Source organism: Tachypleus tridentatus, chromosome 12, assembly GCF_004210375.1.
Source record: "Tachypleus tridentatus isolate NWPU-2018 chromosome 12, ASM421037v1, whole genome shotgun sequence".
Taxonomy (NCBI): domain Eukaryota; kingdom Metazoa; phylum Arthropoda; class Merostomata; order Xiphosura; family Limulidae; genus Tachypleus; species Tachypleus tridentatus.
Window position 1 is genome coordinate 18,857,343 of NC_134836.1, and position 25,028 is coordinate 18,882,370.

The 25,028-nt window shown below is 30.8% G+C and overlaps 2 protein-coding genes across 10 annotated transcripts in view; one reads left to right on the top strand and one right to left on the bottom strand.

Moving 5' to 3' along the window:
• LOC143235060 (uncharacterized) overlaps nucleotides 1–22,477 on the bottom strand; it is a 58,064-nt gene extending 35,587 nt beyond the window's left edge. The window contains exons 1-4 of one of the 9 annotated variants that reach the window (XM_076472828.1): nucleotides 22,360–22,476; nucleotides 12,681–12,817; nucleotides 11,255–12,532; nucleotides 2,687–2,890 (exon numbers count right to left, since the gene is read on the bottom strand). The gene's annotated coding sequence lies outside the window, so the exon portion shown is untranslated. Of the gene's footprint in view, nucleotides 1–739; nucleotides 910–2,686; nucleotides 2,891–11,254; nucleotides 14,274–22,359 lie in introns of those variants that run through there. The other 8 variants (XM_076472830.1, XM_076472832.1, XM_076472827.1 and 5 more) reach the window with 8 other exon arrangements.
• Nucleotides 18,337–18,774, top strand: LOC143234959 (histone-lysine N-methyltransferase SETMAR-like). Its single transcript, XM_076472654.1, has one exon. The coding sequence runs from the start codon at nucleotides 18,337–18,339 to the stop codon at nucleotides 18,772–18,774; it is 438 nt and encodes a 145-aa protein (XP_076328769.1).
• Nucleotides 22,478–25,028: the final 2,551 nt, after the last annotated feature.

Here is a 25,028-nt window from a genome sequence, read left to right on the forward strand (position 1 = left end):
TATGAAAATAGTTAGCATTTGGTTTTCCAAAAGAACCTGACTGAGAAAATATTTACTAATTTATTTTTAATTTGGTTTTAAATGAAATAATTTTGTGTCATATGATCTACAAGTGGATTTTAACTGGAGAAATATTTAACATTTGATTTGCAACAAGATTCTAACTGAGAAGATATATTTACCAATTTGTTTTAAGCTGAATAAACAAGGAAATACAAATATGAAATATTTTCTAAATGGTTTTCAAACTGAAAAAAAACAACCCAAAGAACTTATCAGTTTGGTGTTACAGCTTAAGTAATGATGATTTATATCATAAAAATTTAACAGGAATCTAAATAGGATGTGGAATTATTAGCCAAATCTTATTAACTCAAGTGGCAACACTAAACTATGTAAGAGATGTCTGGTTACACCTACTTTGATCAAACACAGTCATGACTAAGGTTTTATAAACAAATTACGAGATAAGTCTCATCATCACTATCAAGTTAAATAAACTAGTCAGCATCAAAACAAACATGCACATAAATACTATGCTATTGTATTGGATAAAATCCACATTGTTAGTGGAACTAGCTGGAGTACCTGCTTCCTTGTTGGAAGTTATGTAAATTCATGATTAATGAAAAGTTATCTTAGGACATGAAAAAAAGTTGCTTTCTTTATGAGTTATTGTAAAAAAACAAAACAAAAATGTTTATAAAAACTGCAAAATTTGCCTCATATCCACACATACCAAACAAATCTTCAGGTCAAATTTGGTAAAGACCCATCAAAAGGGGATGAAGTAGTGGCATAAAATGTGAAATACAAAACTGAAAAGTTGTATCTCCACCATGGACCCAACAAACATCCATGCCAACTTTGGTGAAGGTGAGATAATGGAATAAAAAATGCACATAAAAGCTGCAAAACAAAAAAAAATGAAAATTTGTATATATCTCCCCATGGGCCTAATGAGCCTCCATACCAAATCTGGTGAACATCCATTCACATGCAAAGTAGTTACATGGGCACACAACAGACAGCACTATTATATTTATATAAATATTACTTGAATTTGAAACTAAAAATAATATAACCATAATATTTTCTGACTGAAAATATTTTTTTCACAAATATAACTATTTTTCTAAATAACAAAAGTTCTAATAATCCTACAAATATCTAATAATGAATATAGTCATTTTAGAAAAGACTATACAAACTTTCTCTCTTATTTTAATAGCAAATAAAATCCTTGTTACAAAATATTTGAAATTAGTTACTTTAAATATGTTTATGATGTTGAAACATTTAACATAATATTAGGATAATACCTGCCAATTAACTGAACCCAGAACAAAATGCTAAGACAGTATAGTCAATGCATAACAAAAGCTTTTTACAACTACACTTTAAATGTGCAAATCTTTTTCTTAGTGAAAGATATTCAACTAACGATAAACATACTTTCAGTTAAAAAACCATCTGTGCACCAATCAGTCAATCTATGGCTTAGTTACGTATTAATAACACTTGAAAGTGAAAAAAAACAGGAGAAATACAGGGGTGTGGAATCTATTTTGTCTGATGCCTGAGACAACAAGTTTTACAGTTATATTTTGCCTACTGAATAAACAGTTTTTGTTTATTCACATCATTCATTCTCTTTCCAGAAAAATATGCTGGGTAGGTTTCTATGGAGTCATGCAAGTTCCTGAAAATTCTGAGATGTTTAAGTCTTGCAAACACATGCACACACAACACAAACATTTAAAAATGAATCTCTAAAACTCAAACCAAACATAAACACAAATATACATATCCCTTTAATTCATAAACTCTCAGTAAAACACACACAGCAACAAAATGTATTTAAATGAATACACTGACATTATTACATCACTTCTGTGTACAGTAGAAACCCAGTGAAGTGTAACTGCCACCTAGAGAAAGACCTCATAAATAACAATATCAGAAATCTTTAAACTGTTACATACATATTTAAGTACAATTTTAGTTTGTGACATTATAAATGTAAAGCATAATTTCCTTATCAATTTGTACATAGGATACTCTACACTGTAAAATCCTAATGTTAAAAACCATAAGATGCACAAACAAATATATATAATGAACATAATTGTAAACATGGTTTAAACCATTCATATTGTAACTAAGCTACCAGTGTCACTGTACTGCTTCTGTTCATTGTTACATAGAAGCAAAATCCTACAGATTATCTTCTAATTTTTGTGTGCTTTAATGAAAAGGGAAGGAACAATTAATTTTTGTAGCATTTGTCCAAAGGATAATTTCGACAATAAGCTTCATCATTTAAATGCCTAACAAATGGTAGTTTGACCCTTGATGGTCATCTAAACTTAGTGGATAGTCAGTCAAGTTATGTGAGTTACATATTCAGCTCTGCAGATTGCATAATATTGTGTAGGTGTGGGTGCTTCTGGCTTTAGTAGAAGCCAGAATGAACGCGTGTTTTCCTTGTTGTATATGTGTTTGATTTCAGCTCATAAAAATAATGGACATTGCCACGATTAGGACTGTAAATCAGTTGCAGTTTAGTTTGCTTAGTTCTGGTTAAGTTGTTTTACTTTTGATTCATTATAATAAGTTCAATTTAAGGAAGTTTAAATATCAATGAGCAAAACTGGTGCACAAAAAATAACACTATTCACTCTACCTTGTAGAAAGGATTTCATTATGTATAAATTTCGTTTCAGTTTGTTTTTCTTATGATTGATGGTGACACACTATTTTGAGATTCTGGAACTCTGAGGTTTCTACTGCAAACGTCCAGGACTTGGAGTGAAGGCCACATGATGATGAAGACAGTTCATCTCCCACAAGCAATGGTACAGAGGAATTTCACTTCAACTGTTTAATACTACCATAAAAGGATAACAAAATTAATGGTTTTAGTGGAAGCTTGGGTTTATGTGAAAGATAAACAAAAAATCTACTGCATTATAATTTTGGAAAGCATCATTACTCCAGCATAAACATGACCAATGCTTAATTACTATTAATATACACACAACAAGGAATTACTTGGTACTTAAGGTTAGTCTGAATACTAAAGGAGTGGTGACACAGCAATACACTATCAGTATCATATACTGAATCTATGATATGATTGTACTGATACACCATCCAATATGATACAATTTATATATCTTCACCAAATCTGGCAAGCTTTCAGTAAACATTATAAGTCTTTTGTACTTTCCATTAAAGTATTTTTGCTAAATATGAATGATTCAATAAAGGAAGATGAGTACTGAGTACTATATGTTGTCTTCATTTATTTTATCAAAACATTATATATATATATATATAAAGTAACACAGCAAAACAGACAGACAGATATCAACTTTTTTTACTTCTCTTGCCAGTTGCCATTTAGTTGATCAAACCTGAGAATTTGAAAAAGCACTGTAAGGTGTGAAGTACTTAAATAAGACAATGTTAGTAATATAGATAATAAATTACAGACAAGACTATCAAATTTTATATCATGGCATCAATATACAGATATGTATCATATTAACTATTATGATGAAATACATACCTTCATTGAATTTCCAGCCTTAAAAGAAAGAAAAAACAATAACTTAAACTCGCTCTTTTTTTTCATAACCTCACTGATTCCTATTTTACTCATATTAAATGCCTAGGCTAAATTTTATAAACCTTAATTCCTCCCATCTTATTATTATCAGATTAATAATAAAAAAAAATGTATGTTTTTATCACACTGATCTTCCATATAATCTTATGAGTTTCAATATGAACATATTTCAACCTTCTTTTCTCAAAAGCAACTAAATTGAAATAGTTATTAACCTATCCCTAGAAAATAACCTTTACATTCCTGCAATAATTCCAATAAATCAATATCAAAAATGTTTCAGAGGAAAGCGGTTCATCTTCCATTACTAAGGAGTTAATGTCTCAAACACTGTCTATAATAACCCTTACATTCCTACAATCCTTCCAATAAATCAGTATCCTTTCTTAAATATAGAAATCAAATATATATGTAATATTCCAAGAAAGACATAGCTACTTCTTTTGACTTGTAATAAAATAATTTGTTAGTACACCCTAAAACTGTATCAGCTTTGCTACTAAAACAATGCACTGCCTTGATGGCCTAAGTGACTACCTACCACTATATCAAGATCCTTTCTTTGAGTCATTATACTGAGTGGGCTTCCATCTATATTAAACATGCCATCCAATTATGTAGAGCCAAAGGCATTATTTTGCATTTAGTGTAATGAAAGATGATTTGCCACATATCTGTACAACTAACCTAATAATGCAAATCATTCAGTAGTACCTTAACACCCTCAGTAGAAGTGGACACACACTATCAATATCATTAATATACATACACAACAACAAAGCCCCAAGCATTAATTCCTGAAGTAGGGTCCACTTTAACTGGATTCTACTGCTAACAATCTTTGCTGTCTCTCATCCAATCATTCCATAATTCAACTTACTAGTTTTTTTCCAACCTGCATCAATGTCATTTTTTGTAGTTAAGGATTTGTGTGGCACCTTATTAAATGCATTTTGAAAATCTAAGTACACAATTCCCATCATCTAAATAATGAATAATATCTTTAAAAACAACAAATAAGCAATGAAAATTTTTCTTTTAGTGAATCAATACACTGATTTTCTTTTACAATATTGTACTACAGCAAATAGTTTTTCCAAAGCTTTTTTTAAAAAAAATTAGAATCCCTATAATTGTTCCCTGTACAGAAGTAAGACTAACTGGTATATATATATAATTTCCAGGTCACCTCTTATTACTCCCTTTAAAAAATATGAGTAACATTTACAATACTACAATCCTCAAGTACCTACTCACTGTCTATTGACTAACAAAACTGAAAGAGACAGGCTTGCATATCTTGTCTCTCACTTCTTTTGGAACTCTAAGAAAAACATTTTATAGTTATGGTGCCTAATGTATTTTTACTTCTCAATCTTTTTTTTCTACCATCATGAGATTAATATCCACATAATTCAGGTTATCCCAATATTTCCTGTAAATTGTTAAATAGTAGGAATATCTTATTCTTCTCCCTTGTAAAAACACAACATTTGAAAGTTCATTCACCCCTTAGTTTAAAACAAAAGCCTCAGTATCATTATCTTTTATGACCCTGCCCCCATTTCAACATTTTGCTTACCCATAAGATACTTTAAAAAATAATTGCTGTTAGGTTTAACATCATTAGCCAATTACATTTCCTACTTTTCTTATTTTAGCCATATCCCTAGATTTCCTGTAGTTATGTAAATATATTATCCAATCTGTCAACATAAACTTCTTACATTTATTGCATTTATATTATTAGGTCTTTAATAAGCCATTTAGGTTTAATCTTCCCTGATATTTAGGAAGAAGCCTAATTTTAATTAAAAGCAACTTATTTTTTTAAATGATCAAAATCTATACCACATTAACTTATAACAAAGTATTTTAATTCTCTGACCATAAATTGTGCACAATATCAAACCTGGCTCTCTGAAAACTGAAACTATAAATTTAATTTTTTTTAATTATCTCAAAATGTAGCAAATTATAAAACCTAATTAAGCATTGACTACTTTTCTTCAAATGCCCCCCCCCTACTTTTACAACTGCAACCATATACTTATTGGTATTACACTATATGGTATATAGTATAATAAATATAAAATTACATCCTCTCTCATTGGCTCTCTAACCACTTGGTATAAATACAGACCTGAATCCTTTCAAGAAACCTCTGTTTCCCTCACTACTTGACCCTGTACAATTGTAATAAATGTTTCTAAAATTAAAGTTACCCATCAGCAGTTTTATTAGTGGAAACAATAATCTATTAATACAATTCCTTATTGACCTCATCTGTCTGATCAAGTGGTCTACAATAATTGGGAATTGCAATATTTCTACCCTTGAAACTTATACAGATCCAACTTCTTTATTATTATTTTTTGTCTTCATTCTTCATATAAATAGCCATGTATTTCTTAAATCTTTTCCCAATCTCCTCATCATCCAAACTATCCTATCAGTTCACTTATTCCCTATCTCTCAAGCTCATCCATATGCAAGTTTAAATTATCTTAAAAAATATTTTTAAATCTTCCCCAAAGATATAACTACCTACGTCATTTTCTTTAGTACACCCTATTTTTAACATACACTTCACACTATTTGACATTTCCAACCAGCCCATCTGTTATTCTAAGAAATATATCTCTTTATTATGCTCAAAGTTTCACAGTTTAATGTTACAGAAGTCTTAATAAATGCTCTTGTCTATATGATGCCAAAAAGAGAAAATATCAACATTTTACTGAAAACGTACACTTACACCAAAGACAAAAAGCAATTTAGTAAATTATCTGCATTGATCTCCACCATATATCATGCAATGAATATATGTTTTTACTTTAGATGGCAATAAATGCTTAACTGAATTCACATTAAGCTTTCCTAGTAGATATTTAAAAAATTAGAAAAATTCAATACATGACAACAACTAAATTTATTTTAAAGAAAATAATTTTAAAAAGAAAAAGATCAAAGCTTATCATTAATATGAAAATAAATAATTGCATTTTGAATACTATTAAAAATTTTGAAACTTGTGAATTTAATATACAGTTTGTTGTGTATAGACAATCATATATCAGTTTTAAGTCCATTAACAGGCAAATACTTGAGAAATGGAGAAGTGTAAGAAGGTACTTGTTAGTGGTATTGAATGATAACATTGAAGCCATTTAAAATCAATTTCTAGGTCATGTTCTTTGAAACTTTTATCATTATGCATCATACACCTAAATATAAATTACAAAGATGCAGACAATAACAAACAAAATATTCTAAACTAAAAATCATCATAATCAATCTGTAAATGTTATAAGCAAAAATGAGGAAAATGCTCTAAACAGTATTATAAAATAGTGATAAACAGCCAATATTTGTATTCAGTGTGTTGCCCATGAATGACAAATGACAATGTATCAGCCTCATTCTCAATAATTGTTGCTGTTTTTGATCTTCCTATGTGAAGTTGGATAGTAAGCATCGTTTCACAAAGGAAAAATCTTGCCTTACAAATCTTTTGATATTCTTTGGATTTTCTGAAAGCATTTTAAAAGGTGCCACATAAAATTTTTTTTAGAAATACATTAGAAATTGTATACAAAAGTGGCTGAATGGAGGAAAGCAGAGGGTTGTTATAAATGGAGTTCAGTCAAACTGGATTAATGTCACAAATGGAGTACCTCAGAGTTGTCTTAGAACCTTTGCTCTCTTTGTTTTACATCAGTGACATAGATGAAGGAACAGTTAATAGATTACTTAAATTTGCAAATGATATTAAGATCTTGGGTATAGCTGACTATGAAAGGATGTTGCCGATTTACAAAAGGATGTAGATCATTTAATGAATTGGACAAATAAATGGAAGATGGATTTTAATTATAATAAGTACAAGATAATGCATGTGGGTTATCATAATTTGAATTATACATATATTTTGGATGGGAATAACCTTAACAGTGTTATGAAAGAAATATATCTTGGTGTAACCACTGATCATTCTCTAAGGTCATCCATGCAGTGTGCTGTTGCTAGTGGTAGGGCAAACAGGATTTTGGGTTGTATCTACAGATGTAATGAATGCTAATCTAAAGGGGTTATAACTTCATTGTACTGGTTACTGGTTAGACCATATTTGGAATATTGTGTTCATTCTTGAGCTTCTTATTCAAGAAAAGACATTGAACTTGTTGGAAAGGGTTCAGAGAAGAGTTGCTAAAATGGTGTCTGGGATGGAAAGGTTATCATATTAGGAGAGGCTGAAATCTCTCAAATAATTTTCTTTTACAATCTCTTAAGACTCTGAAAGGAACTGATAGTGTTGATGCCTCCTCTATTATTTTTTTTTTATACTTAACAGTGAGAATAGCAAGACTAGGGGAGACAAATATAAATGCTGGAAAGGTAGGAGTCACCTTCAGCTAGGACAGTTTCATTTTTCTAACAGAGTTGTTGGCTGTTGCAACAAGTTGTCTTTTGATGTTGTAGAAGCAATAAATTTAAATCAGTTTAAGAAAAATCTGGATAAGTATATGAATAAGAAAGGCTGGCTTTAAGAGTTTTTAATTTAGTTCTGAGGATGGATCAGCCAAGATGAACCAATAGATTCTATGTCTTCCAAAACATCATGCTACACAATAAGCCTTTAATATGCTGCTACTGATAAATTTGTTTTAACTTCTGTGAACTGTCTGGGATGCAAACTGGTAACAGCCTGAGCAATCTGATAACACTTTCCTACATCAGTACCAGATTAAACCATTCATGTTAATATTGTACCATAATTTAAATGACATGAGAACAGCTGAAGCATAATGATTGTATGATACCTTATATACAATGGATTTTATTTAACACTTTTTGGACTCTTCCAAGATGCAATAGCCTTCTTATGCAAAATTATGACCTCCCACCTTAAATCCAGGTTTATGCAACAATCTTTGTTTTGCAATGTTCAGGTTTTGGCACAAATCACATACACAAAAATGGCACATTTGTGTCTATAAATAACTCTTGTTCTTCAGTGGCAATTTTTAGTTTAAAATGTTTCATTTGTTAGTGTTTACACTTTTACCACTGAAATTTTGTTTTGTAAAAGTAAAATAATAAATAAACTTTTAGGACATGACATTAAATGATCTTAAAAATACTGTCAGCTCTCCAATGAAATAAAGTACAAAAATACCTTCAATCAAGAACCTTGAATGAAGTGGGACAGATACACATTGAATACTTGATTTATTCAATTTTTAAATCCAAAAATAAAATACTAACAGGGCAGAGAGTTCAATAAGGTCCAATAATTGTGATGCATAGATCAGGTACAACTGTTGTTCCCTGACTGTAATAAATATCATACATATTTATGTCATAAGCACATCCTATTCCCAAGCAGTTGTCTGTACAAGTTATTCTTAGACACGTCATAACACAACTAAATGTACCTTTAACTCTGGTAGTGATAAAATTAATACTGTGATACACAAGCATTATAGCTATAATCCTTCTATACCAAGAAACTTTGATATACCTTAGTCAGAGTTTGATATGGTCTAATAGGTGTAATACTTACTTCTAAGTTAGAAACTATTGCTCTTTTTTATGCAGATCTAAACAGTTTTACTAATATTTGTTAGTAATGTGTCACTCTCAGAATCAAAGGGAATATTTCTTATCATTCTGCCTTAGAATGAAACATACCGCAAATGACGTCGTTTCTGAAAGCATTACACATGGTAAGATTTTTTCCCACGTTTCACTGATAACATTAAAAGTTGATGCTGTATACATATTCTTAAACATACCAGTCATATTATTCCTGATTATAAACGAAATTATATTATTATCAAAATTTTCACATAAAACATCTTATTTTTCAACTACCAACTCACCAAAATATAATAACTACCATTAATACACACGTGTTTGTTTTTTAGTTACGTTCAGTTAAAAACACCAGTAAAGACATTGCACACAAATGAAAAATCAATATCAAATTAACGAGTAGCTTATAATTGATGGAGGAATGCATCCAATGAAGAAAAATTTACAGAAGACTAAAATACATCACTGAAATCAGAAATGCATATACCTCTCGCGCTGTTCCGACATTTTTTTAGCAGTTTCCATCATTATCCAATAATAATATTAAAAAAAAAACATTTAATCGCCTTTACTTCCTGGAAATGAGACGGGTTCCGAGAAGCTTGATTGTTTACTAAAAACAAACATATTGTCGAACGTTCTGTAAATTTGTTTTCACGCTTTTTATTAACCAAACCCAAAAACAAGTATGATAGTTTAACACTATAGATATTAAAAATAAATGATTGAGAAAAAACAAAACATTTAAAAAATAAATAAAAATAATCACTCGATCGATCTATTTTTTAAAAAATATACGCCATATTTTATTCCTGGCTTGAGTAAATGTAATCAACAATTGATTATACACTTATGATTTTCTTTCATGCTATCTTAGGCACCGAACTATCATCATACTTAACTAAAATTGTCATACTTTTACTATTTTACGGTAGGTGAGAATTTAATAGATTTTTCAGCTCACACTGGGAGTTGTTTTGTTTCAGAGTTTTCTCGCAAAACTATATGAAGGTTAAGTGCATGAAAGTTTGAAACTACAACTATCTGTAATTTTGAAATTTACAAATAAAGAGATGGCAACCAGTAAACTGCACAACGAACTAGAGAACAAAGCGCGTTTTGTGGCACTATGACGTGAACTATCGAATTCTCGTATACATTTGTCCTGGTATGTTAACCGCTGGGCTACATCGGATCAGATGAATGTGTCTACTCCAAATATATACGTTATTCCCTGACTGGAATATATATACATATAAATTACATAAAAAATGAAATAGAAACCCTATAACCCAAGCGCTTTCGAAAGATGGACCTTTCTTCTTCAGGGACATTACTACTCTGTTTGTCCCTGAAAAAGAAAGGTCCACCTTTCGAAAGCGCTCAACAAGTTATAGGGTTGCTACTTCACTTTTTTCAAGACTTCTTGAACCTACGTGTTTTTCGAACATCATGACTATATATTGCATATTTATATCATAACCATACTAACTTCTTAAGCAGCTGTCTGTGTAAGTTATTCGTGGACGTATACACACACAAACGTACTTGTAACTCAGTGGTAAAAGTAATATTGTGAAATGCAAGAATTATAGCTGTAACCCTTTCATAAGTTACAAGTTGTACCTTCTTCATGTAATTTTGCAAAGTTTTAGTGACTGGTATGTATACTAAATTGACAACTACACAAAAGGCATCTATAAATAATTGTTCTTAACGTCTAGAGCATGTTGGTCTATATTTTAGTTGTTACGTATCATAATGTATTTCGGACGAGTCTCAGATTTATTACATTATGTGTTACCATTTCAAATAATCGAAAATTTGGGTTTGGATTTAGAAGTTAATTAAATGCTAATTTGTATCAAATTTATGGTATTTATCAACAAGATTGATACAAACAATCTCCTTTCTTTACAAAAATATATTTTAATATACAAACAACAATATAATTTATAATAAAGGTTATTACTGATTGTTATTACAAATGAAGGTTTATATACAAGAGTTTTACACACTTACAACCAGTACTGAGTCTTATATCCGGTCTGGAACTGAATCTTTTATCGACGTTCACGGAGAGGAAATTAATTCTTTGATAATACGCCTGCGCACTTCTTGAAACACCCCTAAGTTTTCGGAAGCGACAATATCTAACGCCCTCTTAGAAATATTAACGTCGAGCCTCCGAAGTTAATTCACTGAAGTTGAACGGTTTGTAATGTTCCTGATCAAATTCTGTAGTCTTCCAATTAATAAGTGTTAATCTGTGCGTTTTCTTATAGCAAAGCCACATGGGCTATCTGCTGAGCCCACCGAGGGGAATCGAGCCCCTGATTTTAGCTTTGTAAAAGTGTTAATCACAATTACATCCTCCGTGGCTTATAACACACTAACTGTAGCTGACCATCAATATTCTTGTCTTACAGACTCTCGGCTAGCAGCTTTTGTACGAATCACGCGAATTTCTCGAAATTTTAACAATGTTTGAAAACACTTCAGTGTTTTCGTACAACATATGTCGATTCTTACTCTCAAGAATATTCTACGAATTCAGAGAACAGGCGTGGCTTGCACAATACACATCATACGAAAAAAAAATACTGAAAACAAAAGTATAAGGTAAATCCGTTACACAGAAAATGGCTATTATGCCAGAAATAAACTGGAGATCCTGAGATTCCTCCTCTTTTTTATAATGATACATGTCTCCTAATCTGTAATTCTGGAATGTCCTGCCAGAACATGAACTTGAATATAGCTTAAAGTGAAATTAATTTCTTGATCAGAACTTCCATCATTTTTAAGGTCAAAGTCGTCTTAGTAGTAGTATAATTAACTCATGAAACCTGGATTTTGACAAAGTTGTCAATCAGAGAAACCGGCCGGAAGAAAATAATATTGGTTAACCATGCCTTACTCAACCTTCCTTCTCAGATTCTCTGTAAAATGGAAATGAAAAAATATAATGAGTTATATATTCAACTGTAACAGCAGTTTAATATTGTTTTTATGTACAGTTTATGAATTTATTCCTTATTTATGTAGGCGACGTCATTTGATATTCCAAAACGAAAAAAACGCATTCATTTTGAAACTACAAACATCCACGTTTATTCTATTGGATTACTATTAACTCCAATGTAAAAATAATAAAAATCACTAATTCGACTTAACGAAGTCACAGACGTTCAAGGACATTAAATACAAACCTCTGGTTCGTACTGAACTCTGACTTCCAAAACTTGTTTACTCACCTTCACTCTCTCACTGTCAAAAAGTAAGTAAATACTGTGTTCACTGTAATAGAAAAAACAACAACGAGAAATGATTAATTAGAAAGTATGCCACATACATAGATACGGATGTGAATATTTTAAGAAAATAACAAATTTTCTTCTTATGGTAAAAACATTCTACTTCTTATTGTAAAGAACTCGATACACACCTCGATTAAAAAGTCAGGTAAGGCAAGAATTTCTAATATTTAGATATAGCCATTCCTAAAGTTGAGCTACTGACCACCCAGAAGTGCTTACTGCCACAAGTATTTTGTACAGCTGTTTGAATCGAACAACGGATTGGCTGAAAAAAAAAAAAACAACAACAACGTTCGTTCGGTGGCATTACAATTTGAATCCCGACCCTTAAATTCACAGCCTAACATGACAACTTTTCGGCTTTGATAGTCTTAATAACTTGAATTTTTGAAAGTATTTTAACTGTATCGCTAGTACGTACTTAAAGAAAATCACCTTACATGGAGTAAAACCTGAAACCGGTCGATGGAAAAGATATGAAACGTGTAGAAATAAAAGAAATTCAGTAACTACAAACCATAAGCTATGACATTCTTGAGGGTAGGGGATTGGTTTATGTAATCAGTTATTTTCTTCATCTCTGATTCGTGTAGGTATTAAGAAAATGTTAAGCATTAAAAAGAGGTGCGTCTACTATTCGGACACTTGGTAACATCGGTAATTAAACCAACCCAAAAATAGAACACGACTTGCAGACGTGAATTGGGTGGAGCTAAGATTGGCGTGCGAAGTGATGCCAAAGTTAGATCTCACGAATTTGTTGTGATCTTTTCAAATGTGCAGTATAGTTTCTATAATAATTTGGAGTTGTTAGATAATGTTTACACTCTGTGATGACGAGAAAACCCACTTGTAGAGAAAAATATATATATAAAAACGGCTGGTATGAGTTGAGAAAATTCTATGTAGAGGAACGAACCACGTTTCGACCTTCTTCGGTAATCGATTGTTGTGAACATTCATGCAAAACCACTCACTGGCTATCTGCACTACTTATACATAATTTTGAACTGAAAGGCAAGATGGAAGGTTGCAAGTCAACAACCACTCACTCCCAATCCTTAGGCTGCCCTTGTCTGACCAAATAGTGGAGTTTGACCATAACCCCATGAACATATACAGCAAAACTGGGAAGCACAATATTTTGGTGCATAGGAATAAGACACAACTGATGGAGTTTTAGGTCTGACATGCTAACCACAAGTTTAAATCATGGATTTAAGTTTAAATATAATAAACACGTAATCAACAGGTTCTGTTGAGAAGTTAAACTACATTCTCTGACAAAATGGTTCCATATTTAGATAACCTTCAGAGAAATATAATACACCTTAGTATAAACCAGCATTTAAGTTTCTTAACTTATTATTACTAATATTCAAATTCTCAACATCAGCTGCATATGGTGGTGATCTCAGTTTTCTAGTGCAATGAGTCTGGTCAAACCTTTAGCTATGACTGCTCATAAAACCCTTTGAAATTCTAAATGTTTATTCTGTTGTTAAGAGCAAGTTTAGTCAAAGGGCTACTTATGCTGTGCCCACCAAGGCTATTGAACCTTGATTTCTAGAATTATAAGACATTACAGTTATCACTGAACTTTTAGTGTCAAAAGAATGAATTAGATTAAGAATTTTTATTATCTTTTTACTTTAAAGAATTTTTCAACTTGAGTGATAATGGTATGTCTAAATATAGAAAATGATAAATAATGGTATACCTAAATACTGAAAATCATAAATAATGGTACACCTAAATACTGAAAATGATAAACAATGGCACATCTATATATATAAAATGATAAATAATGGTACATCTAAATACTGAAAATAATAAACATAAAAAATTACAAAAACCATCAACATAAAAATCAAATACACAACAATTATGACAAATGACAGAAATATGAATAACTGTTTACACAGGAATACAAATTAAACACAAAATCTTTCTTCATGTTCTGAATTTTGCCTTACACAAAGTTATTTTGTGGAGTGCCAAAAATTCATTTTTTTGAAACAAGATATATGAAATCACAAATAAAACTGTCAAAATGCATTACCAAAAATTATCTTTCATTCTACACTGGACAAAAAAAAAAATCTTATAATGTTCTATTTGTATTTCTCATGTGTCTAATAGTTTAGAGATCAAATTGCTTATATTTGGTTTTGATAACACAGTGTATGCCAAATATGAAGTTTTTAATTTAGTTTTTCTGGATTACAGCTTGCTGTTGCTGTCTTGGATACATTTTTTGTCACCTTAGTATTTATGTGCCCCTTTTCATGAAGAGTCTCTCAAGTGTTCCTGTTCCTTCAGTTTGTTTTTTATGGAAGGATTCCAGTCTTTTTACAGATTGAAATGTTGCTCCAGCAGTTTTAAATTTTTTTTTTTTGTTTACTGTGTGATAACTTCACTAACTTTGTGTTTGTTTTTAGTATTTAGATCTAGTCTAAATGGTCAGGTTATAAACCTCTAAGGGTCTGGTATTGATTTCTCTAATTTTATGCTACTGACTGGAGAGAAGTTAGCCAGCCAATAGCAGACACTGCCACAAAGTTTGTGAATACTTTGAACCAAATAACAGGATTCATTGACTATTACTTATTACATACTCACAGTCAAATATGTTAACCACTATGTTACAAATATATAGTTTTTTTTTTCATCATGCTTAAGCATCATGATATAAATATTCAGGTGTTTAAAATGGTGAAGATTTTAAACCTGTTTCCTGAAATTGAACAGTAAAAGTAAATAACACAATATTTTGAAAACATGCTTTCAAGAAGAACTAATATCTTTATCAGAAATCATGATTCCCCAGATTGTTTGTCTGATCTGTGACATATCCCCATAAAACTTTGAATACGCATGGAATAATCATATTCATTCATGTAGCCTTTTAAAAATAATTACAAGACTAATAGGTATAGGTTGGTTAACTTGTATCAGCAGTTTTGAAAATTAACTTTTCTTTTTAGTTGATCCCTGATAAGGAACTACAATTTTCACTTTATAATCCATCTGTTGGATTCTGATAATGATTTTATACGACAGTTATTAATACTGTGTTTCTCCGAAAATAAGACAGGGCTTATATTAATTTTCACTCCAAAATATGACACTAGGGCTTATTTTCGGGGGATGTCTTATTTTGATATATTAAAAAAATGAAGTTACAAAGTAAAACTATTAAACTAACCATTTAAAATAAACTATTAAACTAACTGATTAATACTTAAACAAACTAATTAACTAATTATTAAACTAATTAATAAATTAATTTTTTTTATTTCTTTCCTCTTCCTGCCACTCTTAACTAGGGCTTATTTTAAGGGTAGGGCTTATATTAAAACTATCCCCAAAAATCACACTAGGTCTTATTTTATGGGTAGGTCTTATTATCGGAGAAACACGGTAGTAGCTAAGTTTGATACAATATATGTATATGTTTATTTATATAACTACAAAATAAAGTTATAGTCAAATGAGACATTAATATACATTATTTTGTTATTAAGATGCTAAGAAACAATAGGTTCTGCTACTTAAGAGCATATACACGAACCAATGACACATCAAAACAAAACTAAAGTAGATGACACAGCAGCATGTATACTTAGCAACCTGTAACATGCTTTTATTTTACAACATTATTTTGGGCATGCAAGCTGAACAGGTTTTGCAGTTTTTATCTCAACTTAAACAAGCATATATGTTGGATTCATGTAATGCATTTCTCTGAATTTTTATACCACCCTGTAAACACATATACTGCAGTAATAAAATTTCATAATTACATGATAATCTATTACGTCTCTTTTTACACTTCAGTTGAGTTACAAAGGGCTGATCGTATCTATTAACCACATTTTCCAAGTTTACCTACAGGTATGTCCCATTCATACAAGTATTGACTGTAATAGGTATAACAACCTAATAAATTTGGAGAAAGAAGAAGATACGTTTGGAAACTAAGTGACTGATACTATATACACCTATACAATCAAGTAACTTTGGTTTTAAAAGGTGTGGAGGGGATTTCTTATCTGATGCACGAGTCTTATTCTATCCAAAATAAAAAAAAACAAAAAACTTACATACATGTGTTACAAAAGTGATTGGCAATGATGTGTGTGAGGTTCTAATGGAGACTGCCCTAGTGATAAGTTATTGTATGATAAATTACTGAGAAAATATGTTTAAGTACTTCTGCAATGTGAGAGAGACATTGCCTCATAGTTGAAAAAGTGAGAGGATGCATTTCCCATGTACATTGTTCCTCTGCATTCATGTGTATGTTAAAATACAGTAAAAGAAAATTTATTCTAAGCTATCTTTCTGAGATATGTAATGATAGAATATAATCTTATTTTAAATTTATTTTGAGCCAAAAAAAATGTAGTTGTGGTTATAATAATTTACAGTGATTATTCTCATGTAAATTATCTAACCCTTGCTCATACTTTAGGAGATAAAAAACAAACAATAATAGTTTTATTCTTGACACTAATTTTGAAAATGTATATTTAATGATACATTCTTTTAACAAGCAGATGCAATGTTAAGTATTTTGTGATTTTTCCAAATCTTCTACAGCTACAATCTAGGCTTCCAGATAAAAGAACATACCTTTAAACAAAGAATTTGATACAAAAAATATATATAAACTTTAAAATTTTCCCATAATACCTTGCATTCTGAAGAATAAGCATGCATATGGCAAAATTACTTTTATTATATTTCCATATATTCTTCACTCTGGAACATGGTATTGTGGACCTCTATTAATTCTTTATAAGTATAAAAAATACTGTCCTGTCATGCATATATATGCATATAAACACACATTTTATAAATGCTGAAATTTAGGATGAAGACTATTTTATTGTCAACCAGAATTCATTTTAGTGACTTGACATAAAACCATTTAATGAGAGGAAAATATACAGTATTACTGAATTAAAGAATATTATCAAAACTTGGGAGTACACAGGAACCATAACATATTTTAATATATAGATTTTTGGGGGAATAATCAGTATTCCTACTAATTTTACAATGCAGCATACCAATGGGGAAGTATTGTGAGAAACTGCTCTTTCTTGTGTGTATAACATGACATATAGATACAAAGTGACCATTTGGTTCTACAAGGTAGCCCCTTGCATGTCCACCCTCAATAAAATAAAAATTTAAATCATATCTTTATTTTTTTAGAAATGTCATTGTCTCCTCTTTAAACCTATTTATGAGATAGTTACCCTGTTAGGAAAATAACTATCTTAAAACTGAAGACTAGTAGTATTTTTCAACTTTTAAACTTGTTTTGTCTTGTACTGTTATCTTCACAATACAGAACACAGAAATCAGAGGCTTTTATCCTATCAGTCCTTTATATAATCTTGTAAAATCCACTAAAAATATTCTCTTACCTATCTTTTCTCAATAGGAAATATACTAAGTAATTTTAACCTTTCCATCTCTGGAATAATTCTCATAGATATACTTTTAACCATATTCAATAAGTGAAGATAAGTTGACCAAAACTGTACACAGTATTCCAAATGAGGAATATTTAGTGACTTGTGCAATTACCTCTTATTATCAGGTCATCTCATAAGTGATGATATTTTTTTGGATAGGATAAGTTTAATTGCATATTTCTTGGCTAAATGAAGTTATTTTCAAAGTTATGTAAGTTATATGGGATGACTTGATAGCCACCTTGTTTCTTTACTCCTTTTTGTTTTATTTATTTTAGAAGCCCCAATTATCATGGAGGTCTCAGAGGAGCACATAAGGCATATAATATTTTACAAGCCCAGAAAAGGGAAACATGCAACTGAAGCTATACAAAGCATTCTAAAGATCTATGGCAGTGACATTCTGAAAGTGATGAAGTGTCAAAGATGGTTCAATAAGTTTAAAACTCGTGACGGCAGTTTGACAGATGCAGCTCACACTGGGCACCATTATGAGTTTGATAATGACCTGCTTCTAGCAACACTTGAGGAAGATTGTGCTGTAACTGTTGAAGAATTAGTTCAGAAACTCAATTCATCTCCTTCCACTGTCTATCGGCATTTGCAACAACTTGGTAGAGTTTCAAAGTTGGGAAAGTGGGTACCACATGAATTGTCAGCTGATAATCTGAGAGGAGGAGTAGACATATGCACATCTCTTCACTCTCATGAACTTCAATATTTTTTTTAAAACATCTAGTGACTGGAGATGAAAAATGGGTACTCTATCAAAATGTTAAGTTTTACCAGTAGTGGGTTAGTACAGGAGTACCTGCTACACCACAGCTAAAAGCAAACCTGCCAGGAAGGTTTTGCTTAGTGTTTGGTGAGATAAAGGTGATGTAATATACTGCTGAGAGATGCTGTTAGCAATTGGACCAACTGAACACTACACTAAAAGAGAAAAAAAAAAAAGAAAAGAGATCTGCTTTGGTGAATCAGAAAGGAGTTGTTTTCCACTACAACAATGCATGTCCTCACACCTCTAGGATCACTTGCAGAAAAATTGAGGAGCTTGGCTGGGAGAAATTTCCCCATTCCCCTTATTTTCCTGATCTTGCTCCTTCAGATTACTATCTTTTCAGAAGCTTGCAACATCATATGAATGAAAAACAGTTTACTTCTATGTATGAGTTAAAAAATAGCCTTTATACCTTTTTTCTCTCAAAACCATTTGATTTGTATCAGTGTGATATTGAAAATGTTTTGAGACTTTGGCAGACTGTTATTGAAGGTGATGGAAAATACGTAATTTGTCAAAATTGTTATTTTAGTTCTTTTTTCTCCATTTGAATCTTAGTGTTACAAATGACATTACTTATGGGATGACCTGATATAATATTAAGATAGTTAAAAATAAACATATGTAATATTCTACATAAAAATAAGAAAAATCACACTCAATTAAATACAGACATAAATAATTAATACTGTATAGCAATTATTGGTTATAGCAATGTTGGAAAAGAGGAGTAAAAACCAAAGTCAATATACAATTTGATCAAAATGTAAATAAAACATAAAAAGTTACTATTCTGTTTTATGTACAGATTTAAAACTAATTTAAATCTCCTAATAAGGCTTAACCTTGTGACATTAATAGGATTATGCATGAAAATATTGTTAAAAACAGGAGTACTAAACAAATGACTCCTATCCCTAATCTATGTTTTAGTTCCCGATATGCTAATATGTAATCATTTCAAGTCAGTTTATCATACAAAATTGTTTTCATTAACTTATGTAGCTCTTTCAGTTGCTTTAGTTTTGATCTAAATATCAAGTGTCCTTTTCATCAGAAGTTATAAATAATTACCTTTTCACTAGTCTAATACAAGATTTGCTAAGTTTCTCCACACTAACAAACTTAAGGAAATACAACTCAATTGAACTGAGCACATAAGAATCATATAAAACTTGTAAACAAGAGATAGAAAATAATTTCAGTCAAAGGTGAACAGCTATTTTAAATTTCTTTTAAATTAGGATTTGATTCCTCACAAAGTTTAAAACAACTGGGTACTAGTTCGGTACATAAATTATGATCATGAAGTTTAATTTTTTATACCTTTTTACTCCAGAAGTACAATTTCTGACAGACAAAATAATAGAAAAAGTATTTTGAAAAATTATTTAGCTATTTTAAATTATGGTGAGGAGATGTAAGTACTATCTAACAATAGTAATGCCTTTAATTGTTCTACTTGTTTATCACAACATGATTTACAACAGTAGTTCCCAACCTTCTTCCAACTGAGGACTAGCTAGCTGTAATCCCCAAATTTCACAGACAACTTCATATATGAATTTTTAAAGACTTTTAACTTACCCTGTAGAACAATATACTTTAATAGCTATATTCCAAAACACCTTTTTCTTCAACCATCTTGTGTTCTGGCTAAGATTGTCTTGTATATCAGTACTAATCCACAGACTTGTGATTCAGAACCAATGTTTTATATGAATGTAAAACTCATTAATTGGGAAGTTTTTTTAAATCTAATTTAGTGTGTGTGTGAATGTTTATGTATATATATGTACATATATATACAAGTATTGTTAGCACCTTAAGTGTTTTAACGTATAAAACCACATTTTTCCAAAACAAATACCTTTACCAGATGTACAAACTGAAGACTTAGTCAGTTAAAGTTGGAACCCACTCAACAAGAATCATAACACATAACACATCAACAACAAATATATTTATTTGTTAGGCACATTCAGGAAAACTTCTAATCATTAGTATATAGATCAACTCATAAGTTGAAAACTGGTTTCAGTGCACTTACCTGACAAACTGTGACAACTTATTAAGAGCCAAATAGACTTAACTTATATTAGACCTACTTACTACTAATTCAGACACAGTGAAGTAGTGGTGTTAGTTTATAAAATAGTTCATAAATTTCTACTAACCGTAACACAATGAAACACATCTTTGATACTGAAAAGAAGTGTACTTTCATTAACACTCCTACAAAAAGTGGGGCCTAATAGGCCCCAGAGCAACTTGAAAGGTTATTAATATTAGGCTAATAATTTTGTATTTAAATGAAATTGCCATTTAAAAGTATTTTAAATTAAAAATACTTAATTTGTGTGTGACATAACACATAACATTAGTTATGTTATCCAATTTAATTGGATTTTATCTTTAACAACTTTACTATCTGTATATATAAGTACACACTATTCAAACACAGGAGTATTAATATGCAACACATGACACTGTATCTTGATTTAAGTTTTAAAATGTGCTTTACAGGCAACAATGTCATTTTTAATGGTTTAATGATCATCTTATTTGTTACTGATTAAATAAGATTAAAAGTATTAAATGGGGGAGTTAAATGGTGCATATTTTAAGATATATTAAAGTTATAAGGAGTATTTACTGCATTAGTTACAAAAAAATTAAATGAACTTTAAAGTTTAATTATCTTAAAAACTTTTGAATGTGATTATTAGTGGTTACCTTGTCATACATTTTCAGTAATGCCACTCTGAACTTACATTATATTTATTGTATATTACTGTCATTAGTACAATTTTTGCTGGTACTATTACTATATTAGCATTACTAGCAATAACTTCACATTTTGAGGGATTCATGTTAAGTTATTTCTGCAAAATTAATTAATACAGAAAATTTATCAGGCTATAATTTACATACGATTAGTATTTTGAATACTCTACCAAATATAATTTTTAGTATGCCATATTACACTGGTCACATACACTTATATCAAGTACATGATTAAGTTGCCACTAATTCACTATGCTAATTTTAATTCAATTATTATTGATATTACATGGAGTAGGTTATAACTATAAGCTAGAAAGTACTATACAGTCACAGACACATGTCGGTCACGATTTAAAAACTGTTTTGTAACACTAATTACCACAGTGTACGAGAGATAGTAAATGGTATTAACGTACACTATTAGTCAATGACGTATTTAAGGTTGTATGGAGCTAGGGACTAATAGTTTTTGCAGGCCATACATCCCATGTAATTTAATATAAAATAAAATTATCAGTGGATCCCCATTAAGAACATGGGCCCTGGGTCTGAGTCCCTACCTAAATACGCCACTGTTATAGTAACACTTAATCCGATTTTAATGTATTACTTTAAATCTTAACTAACCAAATCAGAAAGAAAAAAAATGTGAAGAAACTGAATTTCAAGTTTGGGGTATCGCATTAAAATTAAAAGTTTCTAATCAGTACAATAAAAATATATATACAATTTGGAACTATTAAATACCTCAAAATTTATAGCAGCGCAATGTTTTGAACTACAGGTACACGTTTATTTACAGTATTGCTCATTTGTCACCCAGAGCCACTCACAAAGATTATTAGCAGTTCAACTTCTCTAGCGTCATTTCCGCTAAAAAACAAACAAACAAACATAGATTCAATTACCCTCTCACGGATTACAGGAAAATGTAAAAAATGGAGGCATGACCATGGGGAATTAATGTATTCTCAAGACGGTTGGTATGGGTATTAAAACTTTAATTAAAATAACGTAGAGACAACGTCTCTGAAGATGACCTAAACAGGTCAAAACGTTGTTCTGTATTTTATTTTAATTAAAGTTTTAATTCCGATACCAAATGTCTTTAAAATACACTTTTACTTCAAGTGGGTTTCTCATCATCATGTGTAATGAACGTTTTTGCGGACAACTAATTTTTATAGTGAAAAGTTGACGTACTCTTTAAATATTCTGAGACATTTTAGGATTTAATGTATTTTACATCTCGAACCAATGGCGGATTGGACTTCTTCACACCTGTGCAAAATTCCGTTGTCCCCCTTCTAGAACTCGAATAGTGATGTCTCCTCAAATTGTATATTTTTTTACTAAAATATTTAAAATCATGTTCACAAATTAGAACTAATGTATTTTATATATCTCAAGTGACCAAACGGATGTAGAACACTTTGATAAACGCTGAATGCATTTATATTTATAATATTCAGCCAATATTTATACCCTCTTCCTTCAGAACTTGCTACAAGTAAATAGAAAATAGATTCATAGTCTCTTGAAAGAAGTGTTTTAAACAGCTAAACACATAACATGTAAACAACTAGTTCATCTTTAGAATTTTGCTTATGCAGTAGACGTGGATTCCCAGTAACTTTCTATGTATAGGCCTAGATATTCGTGAAGATCTTTCTTGCATTACTGCTTGTTGTGTAGGCATGCATATAAGTGAGAGCACCATACTTCTATCCTGATTATGACCTCATATATTTATGTTTTGAAAACAAATTTGAAAAAAAAATCATTGAATGATTGAATAGTATTAGCAAGTCATGGGCCTGTTGTTTCAACGTATGAAGTCAAAGCCAACACAATTTCACAAACACTTTATTCCTACCTACGTAAAACCGACTCACGCACACCACAAATATACGGCATCCCCAAACCTCATAAACCAGATTGTCCATTACGACCAATAATGTCCACATATGAATCGTTTAATTACAATCTCGGTAAATACATAGCATGGGCATTCTTCAAATATGTAACATCAGCCAGTTCATTCATCAAAGACTCTTTTAATTTCAAGTCTAATCTAAATCAACTTTGTCATAAAGCCTTAATGGCCAGTTTCGATGTTATATCTCTCTTTACAGAAGTTCCAACCACTGAAGCCTGCAAGATAGCTTTAGAACTCTATATCCAAGACCCTAACCCAACTATAGACATTCCCAGCAACCAATTAGCAACCCTCATAGAATTCACCACGACAAAGACAAACTTCATGTTCAACAACTACAACTATATACAAACAAATGGCCTAAGCCTGGGCAACCCAGTATCACCAGTTCTAGCCAATATTTTTATGACACAAGTTGAAACACAAGCAATTAACACAGCATTACATCCACCACTATACTGGTACAGATATGTAGATGACACGGTTGCGGAATTTAGATCTACAGAACACACACTTAATTTTTTCAATCACATTAACTCTATACATCCCAACATTAACTTAACATGTAAACAGGAAGAAAGCAATCAAATATCATCTTTTAATCTCAAAATTACAAGAACCGATACACAATTTAAAACAGAAATCCACCGAAAAATCACCGATACTGGACTATACATTCCTTTGGACTCAGCACATGAAACAAAACAAAAATTCAACATACTAAGAAACCAAATAAACATAGCCATAAAACTATGCTCCCCAGATAAAATTAACGACGAATTAGACAAAATAAAACAATACTTCATCAACATCAATAAGTTTCCTCCACAAACCGTAGAAAACATTATACGCACACACATAGACAGAAAGCAAAATCAACCAACAAAAGTAAATATATCTCACGAATCAAAAAAATCGTGAAACCATATACTGCTGCATATCATATATTCCTGACATCAGCAGAAAAATAACAAACATTTTGCAAAAACTAGTAACAAAATATGACATTCCAGTTAATACCAAATTTATTCAAAAACCAGGCACAAAACTGAGGTCTATACTATGTAAAAATTACACTGACAAACACCACACCAACATTATTTATAAAATACAATGTGATAACTGCCACGACTTCTATATTGGAGAAACAAGTAGAAAAATGGAAACCAGATTCAAAGAACATAAAAAGTCGCCTTCACACGTTTTCGAACACTGCAAGTCAAATAAATACGACATAACCATAGAAAACACTCAAATACTAAATAAAGAAACAAACATAAATAAACGCAAAATTAAAGAAGCCTTACTTATACAACAACTTAAACCCAAAATAAACCAATATAAAGGAACGCCTTTATACCTATGTTAAATATAATAAAATAAATAATATAAAATTATATATTCAAACATCTAACACCGCCCTCTACATTCCGACACTCAGTTACATAACCCCTTCCAAACATGTGGTCAGCTTCCG